The sequence below is a fragment of the Pantherophis guttatus genome, chromosome 10 (assembly GCF_059756535.1).
Source record: "Pantherophis guttatus breed Tessera chromosome 10, ASM5975653v1, whole genome shotgun sequence".
Lineage (NCBI taxonomy): Eukaryota > Metazoa > Chordata > Lepidosauria > Squamata > Colubridae > Pantherophis > Pantherophis guttatus.
In genome coordinates this window covers 10,446,715-10,470,556 of record NC_142072.1, presented here as the reverse complement: position 1 = coordinate 10,470,556, position 23,842 = coordinate 10,446,715, and the positions used below count along the sequence as shown (strand labels likewise).

The 23,842-nt window shown below is 40.1% G+C and overlaps 1 protein-coding gene across 1 annotated transcript; it reads right to left on the bottom strand.

The window, feature by feature from the left end:
- Positions 1-952: 952 nt before the first annotated feature.
- On the bottom strand, positions 953-14,515 carry LOC117669231 (trypsin-3-like). The gene is made up of 7 exons (XM_034423523.3): positions 14,400-14,515; positions 13,304-13,359; positions 12,181-12,288; positions 7,937-8,117; positions 6,673-6,923; positions 5,248-5,384; positions 953-3,640 (listed from the first exon to the last, which is right to left on the bottom strand). Exons 3-7 carry the CDS (start codon positions 12,221-12,223, stop codon positions 3,461-3,463), a joined length of 792 nt encoding a protein of 263 aa, XP_034279414.2. The 5' UTR covers positions 12,224-12,288; positions 13,304-13,359; positions 14,400-14,515; the 3' UTR covers positions 953-3,460.
- Positions 14,516-23,842: the final 9,327 nt, after the last annotated feature.

Here is a 23,842-nt window from a genome sequence, read left to right as displayed (position 1 = left end):
CCCGAGAAGTAGAAGAAACATGGGAAGCACTTCAGAAGGAACCTCACTAGTTTTCTGGGCAGTACAAGGAAATTAGGTTTGGGACACTTTCAGAATAGCAAGATTCTTTTAAAATAACTATAGGAGATGAGTCAAACACATCATCAGTCTCGAATCCCTTCACACCCACAAGAGATCTAAGTTCAGCCCACCTTGAATTCCTTTGATTCTCACCTACCATCAATTTGCTTTGACCGTTAGTAGTTCAGATTCTTGTAGAGAGCTTACACTTGCAGTACATCTTTATATTCATTTGAACTGCCTGGATTTCCTGATTTCCCTGGGGCCTGACATTAGCCTTACAATAAAAATAGAACTGGTGCTCATTATTGTGCTTTTCTCTGGACTACCTCAAAGGGCTAACATCTGATAGAGTAGCAATAAATGTGGGAGATTTCAGAGAAAACGTATCACTAGTATTTGAAGAAAGATTCCATGTACAAACCAAGGAGAAGTAACAAGATCACCCATCTGTTGCCCTCTGATTTATTACCAGTTTTAATCAATATATATAAATGAAGGTTTGAGATTGTAATTCAAGAATACCAATAAAAAGAATTTTTTGTTGCAGCTGTTCCATGTCATTTTCTTGATTTCTCTTCTGTATTTCCATCTTGGTAACCTCTTTATTGTTATCTTCCATGCTTCAAACTCTATGTTAGGTGAAAGTTTTCAATTTTTTTTCTCGTCATCTTTTAAAAGTTTATCCATTAAAATCTGATCCTTTATGAGATATTACTTATTAATATTTTAGGTCATGTAAAAAAAACTTTAAGATGAGAAAAAGTTATTGCTGGGTTGGCCATTTTAACTCTTTTCTGCTTGATCTTTTGATTTCCACTGGCATCCATTGGCAACCTTCATTTTTAAAATTAAATTTATATGCCACTCATCTCACAATCAAATGACTCTGGACAGCTTTATCAACTTTTATTAAAACTCAGTTCCAAATATGGTTTTCATTTCAGTCATTTCCCACAAATACATTATTTCATTACATACTTGCCTTTCAAATCTTACAGAAAAAATAATAACCAATATTACAAATCTCCCTGGTTTCCCAATCCATTTTTCCCTGTTTTTTGTCAATTGTATATTATTGTAAATTTTCAAGACACTAATTAAAATATCTTAAATCCAAAGAAGTTAAAACTCTCCAGGTGTCCAATTGAGTTTTCTGTTTCGAAAGTCTCTAATATCCATAAACTAGTTAAATTGAACCTTTCCAAAAGTAATTAGAAAGTGAGTTCAGTTGTCTTAATGGCCTTATGAAAAGCCATGCCCCTACTGAGAACAAAGACATCAACTTGGCTCCTGGTGCTCAAACCCCTGGGAGATGGTTGTTTTATGCTCTCCTCATGAGAAGCTGAAATTCAGAGCACCTCTGGGTGACTTCCCAATCTCTCCTTCTTTGGAGAAATGCGAAGGATTCATCAGTCTTTTGCACGGTGGTCATTGTCTCCACTTCTTCACAGAGGCATTCTTAGTGAGCCATGACTCACACCGGAAGCCAGGGGTGAAAGCTATCACTGAGGATCTCCATTTTAATGTAATCCATGAATCTGAAGCTTGGCCCAACCGTGCCATGCTTTAAGAGGTGCCCATAGAATAAAAAGAAAAGTCAAGATGGCAGCCATGATGGTACAATTGAATTGCAGCCCAGGCAAACCTAAATTTTTGACCACACCCTACAGACCTCCCTGCACACTTAGCATGCTGCAAGAGCCAGATTTCAGAGTTTACTGAAATCTAGATAATCACAAACTGCTCTGACCAGTGGTGGTATTCAGCCAATTCAGACCGGTTCAGGTGAACCGGTAGTGGCAACCTGCGGGTGGACCTGCCCACCTGCCCCGGCACTATGCCGTCCTATTTAGCCACGTTTTCTAAGCCACGTGCATGTGCGCAAGCCACGTGCGTGAGCAAAGCACATGCGTGAAAGGTGCAAACCGCGCGCTCGCTCACATTTTCAAAGCGCGGTGGTAAAATTATGTGAAACCCACCTCTGGCTCTGACATTGAAACGGGAACCATACAGCCCAATGTGTTTCTTCTGGCCAACCATTATAATAAACCAGGGGTGTCAAACTCCATTTCATTGAGAGCCGCATCAGGGTTGTGTTTGACCTCAGGAAGGCCGGGGGGGGCGTGGCCAGCTCAACGTCACTTGTGTCGTGGGTGCCTGTGGTGGCCTGAGTGTTCTGCCAGCGAAAATGGACTCCCGGGCTCCGTTTTCAACTGCGACGGCGTCCTGCAACGCGCAAAAATGAAGCTCGGGAGGGGGCTGCCTGCGGCCCCCCTGAACTCCATTTTTGCTAGCAGAGGAATCATGGGCCGGTCATTCGCTGTTTCCAGGGCAACCCCATGGGCCAGATCTAAGCACCCCATGGCCAGATCTGGCCTGTGGGCCTTGAGTTTGACACCCCTGTAATAGACCCTCCTGCTCCAATGCCCAAACAGAGAGAAGAGATGAGCAAGTGGTAGATGCAATGTGGTTATTGGTCTTACCAAGTGGGAAATGAAGCCTGAAAATGGGGTACTGATAAAAAAAGAAGATATTTCTGAGTTAAATTGTTGAGGAGCCTTCAAAACCTGGTTTTGATATTGGAACCAGGGCATTATTACTTTTTTTCCTTCCCGTTCTCTTTTCCCCCACTCCTTTGCTCTTTCAATCCCTCAGAATAAGACAGCCAAGAATGAAGATGTCTGTGGCCCTAATCACCTGCCCCCACCAATTTCTCATACAACGGTTCAGTGCTCCCCCATCACTTGTTTATACATTGACTTACCACCACAATTTCTCTTGTTAAGCAAGACAGTTGTTAAGCGAACTTTGCCCCATTTTACAATTTTTCTTGCCACAGTTCTTAAGTGAATTGTTCATTAAGTTAATAATATGGTTGTTAAGTGAATCTGGCTGTCCCATTGACTTTGTTCGTCAGTAGGTCACAAAAAGCGATCACATGACCCCAGGACACTGCACCTGTCAAAAATATCAGCCAGTTGCCACATGTCTGAATTTTGATCACATGATCATAGGGATGCTACAACTGTTGAATGAAACACGGTCATAAGTTAATTCTTCAAGTGCTGTTGTAACTTTGAATGGTCACTAAACGAATGATTGCAAGCTGAGGGCTACCTGTACAAGACACGATTGTTCTCATCGCTTTTCACAATACAGAATGATAGGGTGGGGGGGGGGCAAGAAAGGAATGGATAGCATAACAAATTTGCATTAAATCAACCAAATAACTTGACCCAGCTATACAGAGCCCTTGGCCAGATACCATAATACGTAAAACGTCCCTCATAGTTGCAGATTCTAACCCTAAACCCATCCAGGAAATGTGGGGAGATAAAATGATATGCCAGGGAGCCAATTCATTCCCAACGTCTTCTCAGAAATGACTGTCTTCCTTCTATTCAAATCCTTCATAGAGAGAGCGTATCCACTTCTTAATTGTGTTCTGAATCCATGGCACAACACAGCACACTTTGGCATAGACTCCTGGGTTCCCTCTTGAAGCACACACAAACTTCCCCCAGGAAACCACACCTTCAAGTAGCCCGTTGCAGACGAGTGGGCCCCCAGAGTCACCCTACAAGAAAAAAAAAAAAACGGCAGAAATTGTCACTTAACACTCCCATATTGATCTTATCCTAGTTTAACTTCAAGAAAAAAATCTAATTCATTTTGATCTTATTATGCCAGCCCAACCACGAACTGCAGACCCCAGCATCAGCGCATTTGCCCACCCTTGGCAGAGTGAAATGCATGCCACCAGCCAGTATGGAACCGTATATAGGTAGTCCTTGACTTACAACCATTCATTTAGTGACTTTTCAAAGTTACAACTGCACTGAAAAAGGTGACTTACTACCAGCACTTACAATGACCAAAATTGGAGTGCTTGGCAGGGGTGGGCTGCTGGGGGTTTGCAGAGGTTCGGGAGAACCTCTAGCTAAGATTCTGTGCAGTTCGGAGAACCCCCAAATCCCACTCCTGGCTGGCCCCGCCTGCCCCGCCCTGCCCCTCCCAGGAGTCCCCACGTGGCCTGTTTCAGATGCAGGTAAGTGCAGGGTGTGCACGGAGGCTCGGGGAGGGCGAAAAATGGGCCTACTGGAAGTTCATAAAGGCTGGAAATGGGCCTGTTTCCGGCCTTCAGAGGGCCTCCAGAGCCTGGGGAGGCTGTTTTCGCCCTCCTGGAGGTTCGAATAAAGCCTCCGGAGCCTGGGGAGGGCAACTCCCCCGCCGTGGCGCAGGAGGCTGACTAGGCCACACCCACCATGGCCACGCCCACCCAGCAACTGGGCAGAGAACCTCTTGCTAAATTTTTTGAAGCCCACCCCTGGTGCTTGGCAATCGGCATGTATTTATGATAGTTGCAGCATTCTGGAGTTACCATTGTGATTATCGTTTGTGACCTTCCCATCTGGCTTTCAACAAGCAAAGACAATGGATGAAGCCAGATTTGCATTAAGAATTGCACAATTCACTTAACAACTAGAACGATTTGCTTAAAACCGTGGCACAAAAGGCACGACTGACTTAACTGCCTTGCTTAGCAATGGAAATTCTAATCCCAATTATGGTCATAAATCAAGGACTATCTGTACATGCCTCTAGTCATTATGTAACCACTATAACTCTCACATAAAGTGTTTTTTTTATCTGGGCAACCTGGTCTACCCAAATGTGGAATGGAGCATACTGCTTCCACTTTCGGCTTTCAGTCCCAATCTAGGAGCCTGTTGCTTTGGAACAAATTACTTTTGTGTTGACTTTTTTTAAAAAATTTTTTTATTAATTTTACAACAACACAACATACAAAACACAAACACACAATATGTGTTTCTTTTTACGTATCCAGTTTCGTTACTTACTTTCTATTTTCTACATTTCCCATTTTTCTCATCCTTTATTATCTTTATCTTTATCGTCCCTTTGTTTCCAGTTTTATTCATTTACAGTATTTTACATATTTGTCACATCATTTATTCACTTTTACTTTCCCCAATCTCGAGCCAATCGTACCACTTAGTCCATACTTGATAATATTCTGTGTCTTCCTTTTCTTTTATTACTTTTGTGTTGACTTTTTATTTTACCCTTTATTTATTTGTCAATAAAATAAAAAGATAACTCTCACATGTTCTTAAAAACCTGTACATCACAGGCTGAAACCGGCATCAGATCTCATCTTACCTGGCAAGAGTCAATGCCTCCTTGAGGTACTCCAGCACACAACATGTGTGAAGTGATCTTACCATTATACGCTTTATTGCATTGACTAGATGGAACAATGTTGACATTTGCACACTGCATCTTGGCCGGAAGTTTGTCTGCAAGACATACCAATTGGACAATAGTAACAAAAACCAAAAGCAAGTTAGTGATGCATGAACATAAGGCATATCTGTGGCTTTTTAGATGTTCCTGGGAGAGACGTTCATTCAAAGTTCACCTTTGGTCCTTCTAATTGGAACAGATTGCCAGATTTCACCCAACAAACAGAACTTGAGCCAATTATGGTATGTTATAAGAAACCAAGAATGTCTGAACAGACATCAGAAATCAGAAATTTGGGAGGCTCTGGAGAACATGAATTTGGGGAATGTTGACTGAATTGTCTAATGGTTTGGTTGAGCCAGTTCTTAGGTTTCCATTCATATATAACAGGGGTGAAATCCAGCAGGTTCTGACAGGTTCTGGAGAACCGGTAGCGGAAATTTTGAGTAGTTCGGAGAACCAGCAAATACCACCTCTGGCTGGCCTCAGAGCAGGGTGGGAATGGAGATTTTGCAATATCCTTCCCCCAGGAGTGGGGAGGAAATGGGGAGTTTGCAGTATCCTTCCCCTGGAGTGGAGTGGGAATGGAGATTTTGCAGTATCCTTTCCCTGCCACGCCCACCAAGCCACACCACACCCACAGAACCGGTAGTAAAAAAAATGTGTATTTCACCACTGATATACAAAGCTGGAAACTAAAAGTTGAGATTCCAAGCTTAATTTATATGCGTTCTTACATATGGCTCCAATGTTACACTTCTACTTCAAGTTACACCAGACCCCTTGAGTGTTTCTAGTTTTTATGAATTGAAGGGCCTTCTAAGACCAATCCAAACCTCAACCCTAACCCTAGCCCTAGCCTTAACTTCAAGCCCCAAGCCCCAAGCCCATCCCTAACTCTAGGTTTCTCATTTCTTTTAAGCTCATCTTTTTTAGAAGTACACAGGCCATTTCACAAATGTCTGTCTCAGCGCTTATCGTACAATAAGACAAACTGAATTTAGGAGTGGGAGATTAAACAGCAATAGCAATAGCACTTAGACTTATATACCGCTTCACAATGCTTTGCAACCCTCTCTAAGCGGTTTACAGAGTCAGCCTATTGCCCCCAACAATCTGGGTCCTCATTTTACCCACTTCGGAAGGGTGGAAGGCTGAGTCAAGCTTGAGCCTAGTGAGATTTGAACTGCCAAATTTCAGGCAGCCGGCAGTCAGCAGAAGTAGCCTGCAGTACTGCACTCTAACCACTGCGCTACCGCGGTAAGAAATTGCCATGGTCATATTTGCATGAATGATGACATGAGGAAAACAACATTTGCCCATCTCTTTTTGTCCCCTTACTTTGAGGTGATTTGATCGTGCCCCAGCCTGAAACAGTACATCGTTTCCCATCATTTGGGCAACTGGTAGGCAGTCGTGTGACATTAACTGCTTTGGTTATTTTGGCACAGGGTTTAAGCCGAATAAGCATGTAGTCCTTGTCCATTTTCTTTTTATTGTAACCTGGGTGTGGGACAGCTTCAGCGATATCCATGCACTGCTCTGTTGACTCAACCTTTTTCAGATTGTATTTTCCTAAACACACCTTCACTCTATACGAAATGAAACAAAATAGAACGAGTCATGAACAAGGCTGAGAAACACCACCCTATAGAAACTAGAAATTATTACATTAGATTTTTATCCTATCTTTATTACTTTATGGGTAATTTAAGATAGTGAGCATACATAATACTCCTTCCTCGTATCTATTTTCCCCACAGCAACTATTTTGGATCTGAGTTGGGCTGAAAAAGAGTGATTGGCCTGAATTCATCCAGTTTGCTTTCAGGCCTAAGGTGGAACCTGAACGCCTCATCTTCTATTTCTAGTTTATGGGTCCTCATTTTACCGACCTCAGAAGGATGGAAGACTGAGTCAATCCGGAGCCTGGTCAGGATCGAACTGCCAAATTGCAGTCAACGGGCAGTCGGCAGAAGTAGCCTGCAGTACTGCATTCTAACCACTGCGCCACTATGGCTCTTGTTATACTGATATTTTAGGTTGAATAGATCATAACAGACAGTAGAAATGCTTATACTCTGCCAGGTAGCAGAGTCAATCTGTTTTTGCACTGGTTCACACAACAAAACCATCCATGGATTATATGATGAGAGGTGTTTTTGTTTTTCAGTCAGTGTCAAGCATGAACAATGTGAAGTGTTTAATTAGCTACTTCATTGCCCAATGCCTATTTCACAGGAATCTTCCCAGACTGGCAGTTTGCACCTGGGCCAGACTAGACAAGGTCCAATGGCATTCAAAGAGGCTAGGCCTCTTATTCCTAAGGATTACAGACTAATTTCCCACTTGACTCCTCCCTCAGCTCAGCCAGTCTCTCTCCTATAGTCACGTTGATGCTGATTTGGACTGAGAAAGCAGGACTGTCTGTCTCATAATTTCCCTCTGGCTTCCATGCCTAAGGGAAAATGTCACCCCCTGGTTCTCCCCATTCTTAGCACCTTAACCACTATATCAGCTTGCTCTCAAGGCAAGGCTCTTATCCTATGATAAATATCCTTACCATTCTCCCTGCTGCTTCATGCTAATTTCTTCTTTGACTTACTTTTGTCTGGCTCTACAATGGGCTGCTGTCAGCACCCAACACCGGTGCACCAAGCTTCCTCCACAATAAATCCTCCAGTTGCCTTTAGTTCCAGTTACAATGGCTGCCTGGAAGGGACGGGAATTTGGTTTGCAGTCATATCCGCCTATGATTCGTTCACCAGTACTTTCCTGTGCCAAGACTTGAGATAAAAGCACACCAAAGAAAAAAATGGTCATCAGAGCATCATTTGCTAAAACCTAGCCCACTGCTTGGACATCTCCACTTGATATTTTCTAAAACCAACCTGAGCATGAAGTCCATTTATATTCCACTGCATTGTTTGCTATTGTTCTTCTAAGAGGACTTAGAAGGACTTTCTCCAGCAAAACTGTTTCTTTGCTCCAAAATGAGACCAGATAATTTCAAATAGAATGGAATGGAATGGAATGGAATGGAATGGAAACCCTACAGCATTTCAGACAAATTATCCAATTTCTTCTTAAAAACTTCCAGTGTTGGAGCATTTACAACTTCTGGAAGCAAGTTGTTCCACTGATTTATTGTTCTAACTGTCAGGAAATTTCTCCTTAGTCCTAGGTTGCTTCTCTCCTTGATTAGTTTCTACCCATTGCTTCTTGTTTCTACCCTCCCCAGCTTCCTCACTGTCCGACTCTGCTGCCAGCTCCGCAGGCTGCTGGTGGACCACAACACTTGTCCTGACTTCAGATGCTTTGGAGAATGGATCTGTCAGTCCCATCTTCTTTGTGGCAGCCCCTGAGATATTGGAAGACTGCTGTCATGTCTCCCCTAGTCCTTCTTTTCATTAAACTAGACATACCCAGTTCCAGCAACCGTTCTTTATATGCTTTAGCCTCAAGTCCCCTCATCATCTTTGTTGTTCTTCTCTGCACTTTTTCTAGAGTCTCCACATCTTTTTTACATTGCTTTCTTTCTTTTTTTACTTTCTCTCTGGAGAGCTACAAGAGCAGGATTGTTTGCATTGGAAAGGTGAGACCAGTCTGGAGAGAGCAAACCATAAGAAGAAGAATGGGAGAAGCTTCAAACTTACCTCCTTTCAGTTAGCACCTGGAGAGCAGAGCAGGCTAAGAATGTAAACGGCTCTTCCATACTCTGATGACAGCAAATCTATTGGCATTATTATAATGGCCATTTCTAAATTACCATAGTATGTATCTATACAAACCAGAATGTACACACTTGATAGAAATGTGTGCTTTTTGTCTTCTTTCTTAAGAGGGGAGGAGCAAGGTCTACTCTGATGGAAGAGAATATTTGTAGCTCAGGTTTGAACTGTGGCAAAATAAAACCTCGAAATACGCTGGTGGAATTAGGCTATGAGTTAGATTGGTGGACATACAATCAGATCCAATCCAGGACACCTCAGGACAAAAACAAGGGAGGAATCTATAATTCCCTACAAGAACTTGACAAGATCTTGTTGGGGAAAGATGAGAAGATATTATCCAAACTGTATCAATTCCTCTTAATAGATGGGATTGGAGAGGAGGTTATCAAGGATTCAATGATTGCCTGGGGGAGAAACTTGGGATATTCGATTGAGCTTGAAAAATGGGAAGAAATTTGGGGGAAAACCCTAAAACTAACAATGTCAGTTTCCTATAAGGAAAATACATATAAAATGCTCTATAGATGGCACCTTCCTCCGGCTAGATTATCAAAAATGTTCCCAGGAACCTCCCCGGTCTGTTGGAAATGCAACGCCGCTATGGGAACTTATTTTCATATCTGGTGGACCTGTCCCTGAGCAAGAGAGTATTGGGCCAGAATTCAAAAATGGATTTTAGAAATCATAGGATGTAGGATAAAATTGAATCCGGAAATGTTTTTACTAGGCATGAAACCAGAGAACTTAAACAAATCTAATTGGTATCTCGCTCTCCACATCATCATTGCCGCCAGGATCTCGTTTGCGCAAGAATGGAAATCCAAAAATACCCCATCGGAGGCTACATTAACTGCAAAGATCATGGACTGTGCAGAGGCAGACAAGTTTACAGGACTCTTGTGAGATAGACAAGAATCGGGGCTATATATGAGTTGGGATCGGTGGTATGCTTGGCTGCAAAAAAGAAATCTTAAGAAGAATGTAAAATAATAATCTTAGTGTGACTGTGGATAAATATTTATAGGAATATTGCATGGCAGTTGAGAATCCCTCCTTCTGGATAATCTTTTTTTTTTTTTGATGATTTGGTTTAATGGAGAACATGAATTTGGGGAATGTTGACTGAATTGTTTAATGGTTTGATTGAGCCAGTTCTTAGGTTTCCATTCATATATAACAGGGATGAAATTCAGCAGGTTCTGACAGGTTCTGGAGAACCGGTAAACAGAAATTTTGAGTAGTTCGAAGAACCGGCAAATACCACCTCTGGCTGACCCCAGAGTGGGGTGGGAATGGAGATTTTGCAGTATCCTTCCCCTGCGATGCCCACCAAGCCACATCACACTCACCAAGCCACACCCACAGAACCGTTAGTAAAAAAATTTGAATTCCACCACTGTTGCCATCCTCTTTTTTTCCTGTCATGTCCCTATAATGCTGCCTTCATCAGAATCCGAGCTCACAGGACAGACAGGCTTAAATTATTCTTTGCTCTCTCCATTTTAAAGAATGGCGAAATCTCAGTTTAACTGCCTATTCAGGAGAGGCAGTTATCCTGAATGTTGTTACATTGCAAATCTCTCTCTCTCTTTTTTTTTTTTGCAGCAGTTCATGACATCATGGTGTCATGATGCAAATGATATAAATTGGTGTGAATTAAATAATTTGTGTCATAACAAATGTCACAAATTACTGCTAAAAAAAGGTAAAGGCTCCCCCACACATGCGTGCTAGTCATTCCCAACTCTAGGGGGCGGTGCTCATCTCTGTTTCAAAGCTGAAGAGCCAGCGCTGTCCGAAGATGTCACCGTGGTTATGTGGCAGGCATGACTAAATGTCAAAGGTGCACGGAGCGTTCTTACCTTCCCACCAAAGTGGTCCCTATTTTTCTACTTGCATTTTTTACGTGCTTTCAAACTGCTAGGTTGGCAGAAGCTGAGACAAGTAACGGGAGTTCACCCTGTTACGTGGCACTAGGGATTCGAACCACTGAACTGCCAACCATCTGATCAACAAGCTCAGAGTCTTAGCCACTGAGCCACCGTGTCCCACTTAAATTAAAGTATAATTAAAGTAAAAACAACAAATGTAATTGTCCGGTCTAGAATATTTCAGGCACAAAGCACTTGTCTGCTATTTCCAGAAGAAATTCGGGCTGTTACATCCAGAGTCTGCTAAATAGGGTCATTTAATTGAGGTTTCTCTTTAGGATTGGAAGATCAAGTATATAGCTGTTTGACCTTTAAATCTTTCTATTTCATTTATTCCATCTGTCAGCCTCCATTTTTATATTGCTTGCTTGCTACGGCTGCCATTGAAACGGGAGGAGGGGGGAGCTGTCTTCTGGATAGTTGGGAGGGGGGAAGTGAGCTGGTGGAGTAAATTGGAGAAAGTTTTCCTCAGCGTTTCTCTGCAGCTGGGAGGCGCGCTGATAACCAGTCAAAGTCAACTGTCCTGGCATACCAGAAGGATGGAGCCATCGGAAGCTGCACCCCACATGACATCTTGGGGGGGGATGTGGATTGGATAATCCTGACTGCACTCTTGGGGGGAGGGTTTTAGGGATGTTTTCTATATGTGATTTTTGCACCCATTGCCTCAGACCTTGCTTTTCTTTGGTTGCATTCAGTTCATACTCAGTAAAAGTACCTTTCTCTATGAAAATGGAGTCGGTGTTTTTCTTTCTTGAGTACCGAAAGGAGGCATACCTGACACCATCATACATTTATAACTCTCATTTTGTTTGTCACTACATATCACATAGGTCTTTATTACTGTCCAGAATAGGAAATGAGAGATTATACTTCAAATTTACAAGGAGTTCCATTTTAGGTTTCCAGATTTATACACAACATTCTTGCTTCACACTGGGTCAGCCTGATTATTTATTTATTTATGAAATATATCGGCTGCCTATCTTACTGTAGAGTAACTCTGTGACAATTGTGCATCCATGAATGAGAAGGAGGGGGGGAAATGATAAATTTGTACATCTGAATGTGCAATATTGCATTATGTCGCCTCCTCCTCTATTTACCTCCTGGTATTGATAGCAAAGATCCTAATAAAGCTTACAAATAAGAAAAGGTTGATTACCTGGAGTTAATTTCCTTACCTGTTGAGCTCACCAGAAGTAACCCCCAAAATAATTGTTTCATCCTTGGTTTTGTGAGGTCAATTGGAACCCAAAAGTCTTGGGACAATTGGCTGCAGGGCAAGAGATCTGCAAAGAACAAATGCATGGATATCTACAAGATTAAATCACAGTTACTGGCCTTCTCTGTGGCAGTAATGAGGCCAAGCAGCATTAACACCGCTAACTGTGTATGTAAACAGTTCTCCTATAATTATTATTCATAATGCATTATTATTAATGCATTTTGTTCTGCTGTGAAATATTGGTAAACACTTCCTGTGGGTGAGACATAGATGGGTTTAATCAGGCAAGGAAGTTTGGAAATTTTACTCAGATTATTTATTTATTTATTTATTTATTTAAATTATTTATATGGCCACCTCTCTCATAGCACTGACAGTGAATTTTCATTGTCTGTGGTCATAATAAAATAATAGAAATGAGGAGAAAATGGAGGAGGAGGAGGAGGAGGAGGAGGAGGAGGAGGAGGCTTATATTTTGATTCTTAGTCACTTTTGATCATGAGGTATATAAAAGAAAGCATAACAATAGTACAACATTTAACATTCAAAGCATTGAAAGACAGACACATCATGGGATTGGTACTAGAACAATATTCCATAATTTGGAAGGGAAAAAAAAGTAGTTAGTCTACCACTGTGTTTTAGCTGTTTCTCTTCCCAACTTTTCTTTTGAGACACATTATTACTGGAGAACCAAATAATGTGAGATGAGCGGGGATATAAATTGATGAAATAAATAGGTATGTGAAAATCTGTGTACTAACTAAAACAAATTTCACTTCCAACAAAATATAAATATTTTTTTCCTGTTGGAAGAGAAAACCCTATTGAAAGATGCATAATTATTTTTTTTTAACATTTCAGTATTTGATATGTTGAAGTTTGTATTCTTGCACAGTGCAATACTTCTCTGATATATATTTAGTTAATATAGGGGGAAGGAAAAAGAAGAACCCACACAACTGAATGTTTGGCTATCGTATCTATTAATCTCAACACTGCCGCACATTTTTTGACTCTGAACGAATTATACAAATACACACACACACACAAATATGTTTGTGCAGTTTCTCACTCACCTCTACCTCCAACTTTTAGATGCAATCTGGTAGGAAGTATATTTGAGAGAAGATTCCTGTAGCAAAGTAAAAAAAGTCCTTAAACGTATAAGTTCTCTTATAATTATTATCCATAATGCATAATGCACGGTTGATAAGAAACCCTGTTCCAATAAGAATCAGAGAGAGAGAGAGAGAGAGAGAGAGAGAGAGAGAGAGAGAGAGAGAGAGAGAGAGAGAGAGAGAGACAGTTTTCAAGACATGAGTGTTTTGCACATAAAGAATTCAATAACCAGTCATAAATAATCCCAATAAAAATTCTAGGAAGTCCCTTTATTGCTGGTCTGAGCAAAGGATTAGACTCAATTACCTAAATAACTCTTTCCAGTAATAGGATTCCACACTGCCTTCTTCTTCTTTAGACAATGGATTTATAGCTTCCTTTTCAGCCACTTAAGTAAGACATACATTTCAGCTGGTGTTTGTACACCCAGTTAAAATATATCTTTGTAATCTAGTCTGCATGTTATCGAGAGCCAGAAATATAGTACATTGGATGATGCCCAAATCTCAAAGATACTTTTTTTTTCATTTTGTGTTCCATATCATTTATGTTTCATGAGATGATTAAAATCTGGCATGATCTAAAAAGGTAGGGGGAGAAGGGAAAAAGGGGTGGCTCTCACATGTTTATCCAAAGGGCACCAAAGTTTTGAAATCATGTTATAACTTCTCTTCCTCTTTCTTCTGCGTGCTTCCGATCCATGATCCGGCCATAGATCCCAGAAATGTAAAAAAAAAACCCTCCAAAAAAAACCTTTTACAAAAACAATTTAGTTTAAATCTCTAGCACTTTTGACCAAAAAGCTTCTTTAGCAACCTTTCTTTTCTCCCATGAAGACAATTTATCAGGAAAGGAAGTTACAAATTTTACACCATTCTTTAAAAAAAAATAAAAAAATTGATAAACTTTCCACGAAGGGGTACCATATCCCTATGCATTGTAATGCCATCCAAATTTGCCCATTCCAAAAGATTAAATACAGCAGCATAGACTCTTGTCCAAAATTAAGACTTATAGTCAAATATCCGAAATTGTGAATTAAATCTCACTCACCTGCGGTTCTTGACAAAGCTTCAGAGGGAAGACACTCCTGAGACTGTTGTCTAAAAGTGAGTAACTAATGGAGAAGTTAACATTTAAATGCTGGAGAAGAAGGATGTCCTGGATGTGAGTCCTTACATGATGCATCACAGGTTTGGAGCATGCGCTGTGACTCAAAGTAGTGGTTGCATATCATCCAATCTCTTTTCTAGCAAGAAACCCACATTAAAATCTGAATGGGCCAGCCTACCAGCTCCTGGGTCCACCCTCCGCCTCTTCATATTATGTCTCTTGAAGAAACATCAGGATCTTCCTAGAATATAATGGAGAAAATGTAATAAGTTTCCCCCCACCCCCCATCGCAGAGTGTACTTTTCTCTGATAATGTAAACTTGCGGTTTGAATATCGGTGGTAGAGAAATGGGGAAACTAGATGGCCAATATTTGAATTTAAAGAAAGTGCAGCTCCTGGCTTTGCATATACTAACCGCAACTAGAGTTGTATTTGCACAGCAATGGAAAAATGATGAGATTCCATAAGAGGGGAATGTAATTAAGAAACTACTAGAACGCGCAGAAATGGATAGATGAACGCTCACTATAAAGGATAAGGAAGAAACTGAATATTTTTTGATATGGGATGCATTTTATCAATGGCTAGACAATAGGAACAGAAGTTAGAAAGGAGGAGATATATAAAAAGAGGAAATGTTAATGTGGAAAAGAAGATGATGTTATGTATTATTATTATTATATTATTAATATTATTGTGATGAATACTACAACAAATATGTGGATTATGACTGCTTAAAAATACCTGTGCCCAGATCACACACTGTTTAATGGAAATTGAATGTTATATAAATAAAACAAATAAAACATGAAAAAAAGAAAAGAAAAGAAAAGAAAAGAAAGCACAACTCCTGGAGAACCTGAAAAGCCAGCTGTTAAGCTCCAAGGATAAACAAAGGTTTATTCCTTATCAGAAAGCAAGATCCAAAGCCTCTATTTCATGTTGGACACAAGTATCATTCTTTACTTGTCTTGATTCAGGGACTAAATTCAAAACACAAGTAGAATTATTAGCTTTGAATGGGAGTCTATACTCTCTTTATACTGGCCTTTTAAACAGCAATATGTTCAAATTGACGGGGAATAGGACTTAGCTCCATGTATGACAAGCATTGCAAGCTTTGCATTGTTGCAATAGAGGTGGATTCTTTTTTTAAAAAAACAAGCAATTTTGTTTTATGCTATTTCTAGACCACAGAAGAATGCCACTCTCTGAGCATAGTGAGCATGGCTCGTGCCTGAAGTTGGAATATAAGAACATCTGGATGATGATGGCTTTTCTTCCCCGTACAAAGAGTAAAAGATTACTAGTGGAGATGTATTCTTCAAGGATCTTATAATTCATAATATTGACTAATTCATATCATATATCATAATATATGATTGACTAATCTAAGAAATTAGCAGCATTAGGACAGAGGTGTCAAACTCAAGGCCCAGGGGCCAGATTTGGACCACAAGGTGCTTAGAACTGGCCCACGGGGTGGCCCTGGAAACAGTGAAGGACTGGCCTGTAATGCCTCTGCCAGCGAAAAATGGAGTTTGGGAGGCCTCCCAAGCTCCATTTTCGCTGATTGAGGGTGGCAGGAGGCTTTTGCAGCCGAAAACGGAGCTTGGGAACCTGTTATCGCTGGCAGAGCACTGGGGCTACCACAGGCTCCCCGACACGAGTGATGTTGAGCTGGCCATGCCTACCCTGGCCACGCCCACCCAACCCCCTGAGGTCAAACACAACCCTGATGCGGCCCTCAATGAAATCGAGTTTGACACCCCTACATTAGGAAATATGAGAATGTGAATTTATAGAATAGAATAGAATAGAATAGAATAGAATAGAATAGAATAGAATAGAATAGAATAGAATAGAATAGAATAGAATTCTTGATTGGCCAAGTGTGATTGGACACATAAGGAATTTGACTTTGGTGCATATGCGCTCAGTGTACATAAAGAAAACATAAAATATATTCATCAAGGATCATAAGACATAACACTTAGTGATAGTCATAGGATACTAATAAGCAATTAAATCATTCTAGGAAACAATAAAACAATATAAATTGTAAAGATACAAGCAACATGGTTATAGCCATAAGTGAGAAGAGATAGATACTAGGAAGGATGAGAATAATAATAATAGTCATACAGTAAATTATTTGACAGTATTGTGGGAATTAGTTGTTTAGCAGAGTGATGGCATTCGGGAAAAAACTGTCCTTGTGTCTAGTTGTTCTGATGTGCAGAGCCCTATAGCGTCATTTTGAGGTTAGGAATTGAAACAATTTATGTCCCGGATGTGAGGGGCCTGTAGATATTTTCACAGCCCTTTTTTTGACTCATGCAGTATTTCTGCAAATAATAGGACCGGGAAGGAAAAATGAACAGTTGGAGCTGTTGGGTATGGCTAGCCTGGAGGGAAGGAAATTATTCCTACCCAGGTTGTCTAATTATCCATTGTTTAAAAACCTCCAACACTGAGCTTTTCATTTCATTTTCTTACAATGAAATCTGTGCCTTTTATGGAGAAATAAACTCCATGAAATTCAATGGGATTTAGGTGGCAATTTTGCCTACTTTTCTTTCATTGTACTTCTGAGTAGCACAAGTAACGCAAAATAGGAAATAATTTCCTGCCCTAAAACCATTATAGTGACTCATTACCTGTTAACAGATAACAGCCTTGGTGGTGCAGCAGACTAAAGTGCTGTTAAATAGCACCAGCTGCCTGCAATTACTGCAAGTTCAAATCTCACCAGGCTCAAGGTTGACTCAGCCTTCCATCCTTCCGAGGTAGGTAAAATGAGGACTCGGATTGTGGGGGCAATAAGATGACTTTGTATAAAAAAGACAACCGCTTGGGGGCCCCGAAAGCCCTGCTAAGCAGGTATATACAAAAGTATGAAGGCTATTGCTTAACGCATTGTAAGCCGCCCTGAGTCTCTAGAGAAGGGCGGCATACAAATTGAACCAATAAATAAACATTAGCCAAGATGGTTTCATAGGAAAATCATTAGGAGTATCCCATAACACATCTGTGCATGCACTTGTGTGCCTATGCTAACCATATATAAATATATGCTGTAGACTACATAGGAAGCACACGTATTCCACTTCGCACATTTAGATAAGATTTATGCAAGTGTTAAATAACTCTAATATATAAGTGTGCTCCTTTACCATTCATCAGTACAGTATGTGCTACAGAACTGAATGCAACATGTGATAATATTTTGCCAATCATTTCCAAGACTGTTGCCAAAAAAAAAGGCACTACAGCCCAGAACATAACAGTATAATCTTCATCTGGGTTAGGTGCTAGATTACATATTTTATTTTAGGAGGTTTTGAAATCCTCTGTCACTTGGTTGGGACTCAAATATGTTTTTTCAAAAGGCCATCGGACTGGTTTTGTTTCGGTTTGTTTTGTTTTGAGGAAGAAGTCAGTTGTGATTGAATGGTGGGTGGGATGGAAGGATTGTATTTCTTTGCAGCCATCTGGTCATTAGTACTCTCTCTGAGAGCCGTTGAGGCCACTTGAGGGTTTATCTGTGCCCATTCCCCCCACCCACCACCACCATCTGGTTGTTGGAAGAAATATCCATCTGGTTCAGTTCCAAGCTGGGAAAAAGACACTGGAAACATGGAGGCTGATTGGAAAGATGGTTTAATGATGAAGCAGAACGACATGGATTCTGGTGAAGCTGACCACATGGAGTGAGAGTGGGATGGTGGTTTATACCTTTTCTTGGCCTTTGCACTTGAGCTCCCTGTTCCTGTGCAAGAACATCTATCCTATTGGTTGTTGTAGGGGTTATATAGGGGTCATAGATTGTCTGAGCTAAGTTTGGTTGAAGTTTGGTCTGCTCTGAGATGATGTAATGAAGGAGCTTGTGTTCTGAAAAGGTGTTGAGCAATTCCTATTATGGCTTAACGGCTTTGTCCTGGTTTGGATCTTGAGTGAGGGCTAATCCTATCACTCTGCCTTTGTTCAGACTTTGCTGCAGGGAGTAATGGATTACCAAATCTGCATTTCTAAAAGCTGCCCCAGCTCAGTATCTGCTTCACTAGGGAGCTGGGGCTCTGAGTTTCTGTCTCCCTTAAAAAAAATTTATTTCTCTTTTAAGGGAAATATTTTATCTTACCTTTATAAAATTATTCTTCAAAATATTTCATTCTTCTGGGGGGGGGTGGCTTCCCACACGATCATAACTGTCAGAAACTATCCTTCCACCCACCCACCCAATCGCTACCAATGAAGATTCTTGGCTGAGAAGCTAAAAGTCTTCTTCTTCCTCCAAGAAAAAAACAGTCCAGTTGCCTTTTGAAGAAGTACCTTTGAGACAATTATGACCTGGATGACCGAGACTCTCCATAGACACTTGGTTGGGACTTTTAATTTTTTGTAATCCTTCATGGAAATGAAAATGCCATCCTAAACTTGGCTCAGAATGGTCAAACTTTCTCAAATCTGGAGTTCTGGAGAGGAGTGGTGTAAAACAGTTGGAAAAGAACACATACATCCCACTTTTGTTTTGGTTTTTTGGCTTTTTATTATAACACAATATGACAAACACAAAACACACACACACATATATATATTCTCTTTTTACAGCTATCGGGCCAAGGTGGCACAGTGGTTAGGGTGCAGTACTGCAGCTACTTCAGCTGACTGCTAGTTCAACAGACCAGAGGATCAAATCGCACTGGCTCAAGGTTGACTCAGCCTTCCATCCTTCCGAGGTGGGTAAAATGAGGACCCAGATTGTTAGGGGGCAATATGCTATTTAGTATACTTTCTTTGGTGGAAGCCGCCCAGAGTCCTCGGAGAGTGGGCGGCATAGAAATATGACTAATAAAATAATAATAAAATAAATAAATAATCTTCTAATATTTACATTCTCCCCTGATTCCCTTTATACTGTTTCATTTTTTTCTTGTCCCTTTCTCTTTTAGTTACCTTGTACTTCTTAACAATCATATTGATTTTATACATTCTATACATTATCATATTCATTCTTTCCATTTTCAAATTCACCCCTATTTTTATTATCCATTATTTCTAGTCTCTAGCCACTTATGCCATTTGTTCCAGATTATATAATATTCTGTATCTTCCTTTTCTTTGAGCTCTGTTGTTAATTTGTCCATCTTGGCACATTCTAGGATTTTTTTAAATCAATTCTTCTTCTGTTGGTATGTTTCCCCTTTACCAATTTTGTGCATATGATATGCATGTTATAATATGTAAAATCAAATATTTTATTTCTTTGGTGTATTTTTCTGTAAATATTTTCAGAAAAATACACACATCCCATTTGGATTCCCCACGGATGCATATTTATATTTACATTTCAACTTTGCCCTTGCTTTTTCCCTCCAAAATCCTCATGTCTTGATTTCCAAACTCTGTTGTGCCCACCCCCAGCCACCCCCAGAAACTATGTAGTTGTACTCACATCATCTCAATCAAGCACTTGCAATATTTATTACTTTTCTCTCTGCTCAGCTCATGTGAGAATACGTCTGCAAGATGACAGTGTTGCAATGGCATCTTTTTCCTATATCATCTGACTTTTCAGACTGGTATAAAGCATCTCCATCTCTCTTCTCCATTCTTGAATTATTCTTGAACTCTGGCTCGCCTTCCTCCTCCCTCCCTTCCGAGTCTTTATTATATAATACATCAAAAAGGCCAATTTTGTTGATCTTGAACAAAAACTAAACAGTTTTTGTTATTGTTATTGTTATTTTTGGATGGAACATCACCAGGAATTTCTGTGGCCCTAGGCTAGACTAAGAAGTTGAAAAAATGTAATCCTAGAAGAAAACAACAAACTATATCCACAATGTTGCTAAGAAAAGTATAGGCACTCATATCAGCTTGGTTGTTTTTTTGCAGACATTTCATTACCCAACTAGATAACATTATCAGTGCTACACTCATTAAATTCAATTTAAGAATTGGAAAATCTTTATAAAATGTTCTACCGATGGCATTTGCCATCAGCGAGATTGGCCAGGATGTTCTTGAATAGGTCTCTGAATTGTTGGAGGTGTGGACACAAACGAGGGACATTCTACCACATGTGGTGGACCTGTCCTAAGATTAGGAAATTTTGGGGCAAGATTAAAAAATGAAATAACAGGGCAGAAGATATTAAGAAAGCCGGAATTGTTTCTCCTGGGTATTCTGGAAGGGAAAATGCAGAAAAGTATACAATATATCATATTACACATACTAACGGCAAGTAGAATTGTGATAGCACAAAATTGGAAACAATCAGACACCCCTCCAGATCAAATCATAATAAAAACAAACAAACGAATGTGCAGAGATGGACAAATTATCTATGGAAATGAAGGAGTGGGAGGACACCGAGTACTATTTAATATGGAATAAATGGTATTCCTGGGTGGAGAGTAAACATAAAACTTAAGGGATGTTTTTGTTATGAGATCGAATTGTAAATAGAAGTCAAGATAAATTAAATAAAGATATAAGTTTAAGATACAGATATTTAGAAATAGAATTTGTGTAAAGAGGTTAAATAGGCTAGAGATACCAATGAAGAAAAGTTGTTATTAGTATTAAAATTTTGATATGTTTGTTTTTGGTTGTTTATATTTTTTGTATTTTTGTGTATGTGGGGGGGTGTTTTTCTTGCTTTTTTTGTGTATTATGTTTCTTTTTGTACTGTGTATTTTAATCTTTGGAAATTTAATAATTAAAAAAAAAGAATTGGCTGTCGTATCAACTGAGGGCTTTCATTGTAGAAAACATGTTTTTAAAATCTATTTCTTCATTTAATTGATCACTAATTTTCACAACCCTGGAGGTGCTTCTCATTTCAGTGCTGCTTGATAGAGTGTTGAACCTAAAGCAAGCAATCTTTTTCTGCATTGTTCTCCAGAAGTTGAGCATGGGTCCCAGTTAGGTCAAAAGTTTTGTGTGGCATTTAGGATTGCAAACTGGGGCATTGTTGACAAGAGATCAGCAATGTGTAGGTGTGTAACATTCCCTTGTTACTAGTATTATTGTGGTTCCACTTCCTTCCTCCAACTAAGATTGAATAGATCAGGAGTATAAAAGAGGCAAAATGAAATGGCAGCAGAAGACTGTTGTTGATGATGGAACGGCATCATTTCTAGTAGGCAACTGCTATCCTATTGCTTGATTTCACAAAATCCCTATTGATAACAGACTATTACCAACACATGCTTGGGTGGGGGGTTGGACTAGATGACCTACAAGGTCCCTTCCAACTCTGTTAATCTGTAATAGCATTACTATAGTACACAAATGAATTTAAGCCCTCTAAAACCATCTTAAGTAAACAAAAATACCCAGTAGTTTAAGAAGAAACAATAGGAGTCATCTACAACATTACAATAGTATAAGGACTGTAACAATCACTGTGTAGGACAGATAAGCAGAAGGCTAGCAGAACACATCCATGAGCACCAACCATCAGTCAGAAAACACTATGAAAATTCTTAATTTCTCACCACACAGACAGACTTAACCATGGTTTCAACAGGGAAACTGTGAACATCTTAGACCAAGCTAAATCCAAGAACACTGGGAAATTCCTGGAAGTTTGACACTCAGACAACTCAGCCATCAATTGGCACATAGAAATAAATCATGTTTACACAATTCAGAAGAGGTTATAAAAAAGCCAAGAGAACACATCCTTTCATCCAGCAGTCAACACCCAGATAAATAGGAATTAACATCAGGCAAACAATCAAGCAGAAAACAATACCCTGATTGAAGAACTACCAAGGAGAAAACCAAACACCCCACCAACGCTGGCAGGGCAAGCTATTGTATATAAACAGGGAGCAAACACCATATCACTAGCACTGATGATGTTACCCAGTTGGGTAATGAAATGCTTAACCAAACAACCAAGCTTAGAGAGACCCAAGGCATCCACAAAAGAGATTTGCTTTTAGTCCTTGATTTTGAATGAGCAGAAGAAATAGAATACTATTCTTTATAAATAGGGTTGCATTACTAGAATTCTTTCATAATAGCTTCATAGCTTTGCTCCAGTTAATCTGCTTAATTGGAGTCTTTGTGTCCTGGGGAATATATTTAACAATATTTTGCCTTATTTGCTGAGAAAGACCAGTTTCACTGAGGGGTTGTAGAAGTAATCCAAGGTTGATTTGCTACATGTATACACAGGACAAACAAGGATACTCCGTTAAATAGGCAAAATCTAACTTATTTGTAAGGACGCCAATTCAGAAATAATGGCAGCTAACTGCAGTTGGCCTCTGCTGTTCTGCCTCCTTAGGTTTTGCTATTTTCAGACTAGATTTAACTTAATTGAAAACACCTTCAAACTGGGAAATCCTTAAAAGCTTGAAATAGAGGACTCCTATCTGAAAAGTACAATTTATGGCAACAATACCTACATCATCATCATCATCATTCAGTGGTGTTACTGCCACTAAGGTAAGAAATCGTTTTACTCAGTTGGGAACTTTTGCATCCAGCTCTATGTATGTAGCATTGAATAAGACCCTGGTTAGTATCTTGCAGTGTTTCTCAACCTTAGCAACTTGAAGATGCGTGGATTTCAACTTCCAAAATTTCGCAGATAGGTATGCTGGCTGGGGAATTGTGGTAGCTGAAGCCCACATATCTTCAGGTTGCCAAAGCTGAAAAACACTTGTATATCGTAACTTCATCACTCCATGCAAGGGAACTGACACTACATATCATGTCTAGGGGTGACATGATAGCAGTGTTCCAATATCTCAAAGGCTGCCACAAAGAAGAGGGAGTCAAACCCTTCTCCAAAGCACCTGAGTGTAGGACAAGAAGCAATGGATGGAAACTGATCAAGGAGAGAAACAACTTAGAACTAAGGAGAAATTTCCTGACAGTTAGAACAATTAACCAGTGGAACAACTTGCCTCCAGAAGTTGTGAATGTTCCAACACTGGAAGTTTTTAAGAAGAGTTTGGATAACCATTTGTCTGAAATGGTATAGGGCTGGGATGGTGAACCTATGGCATGCGTGCCAGAGGTGGCACACAGAGCCCTCTCTGTGGACATGCACGCCGTCGTCCCAGCTCAGCCAGCTGGTTGTCAGGTTTCCAACATGCGCATGTGTGCCAGCCAGCTGGTTGTTGAGGTGCACATGTGTGCGCCTTCCAGTTTGGACACTCTGTACCTAAAAGATTCACCATCAGTGGTATATGGTTCCTGCCTGAGCAGGGGTTGGACTAGAAGAGTCCCCCCAAGGTCACTTCATCCTGTCCTGTCCTGTCCTGTCCTGTCCTGTCCTGTCCTGTCCTATCCAAACATAGGAATCAAAGCATGTGCAGGCCTATGCATACATTGCAAAATAATACAACACAATATC

Excerpts from the sequence above, each read along its gene's own strand:
- LOC117669231 (XM_034423523.3), bottom strand. The coding sequence starts at position 12,223 with ATGAAACAATTATTTTGGGGGTTACTTCTGGTGAGCTCAACAG. Across the intron at positions 8,118-12,180 it reads ACTTCTGGTGAGCTCAACAG|TCTTGGCACAGGAAAGTACT; the intron begins GTAAGGAAATTA and ends TTTTATCTCAAG. Across the intron at positions 6,924-7,936 it reads CATTGTAGAGCCAGACAAAA|AGTGAAGGTGTGTTTAGGAA; the intron begins GTAAGTCAAAGA and ends CATTTCGTATAG.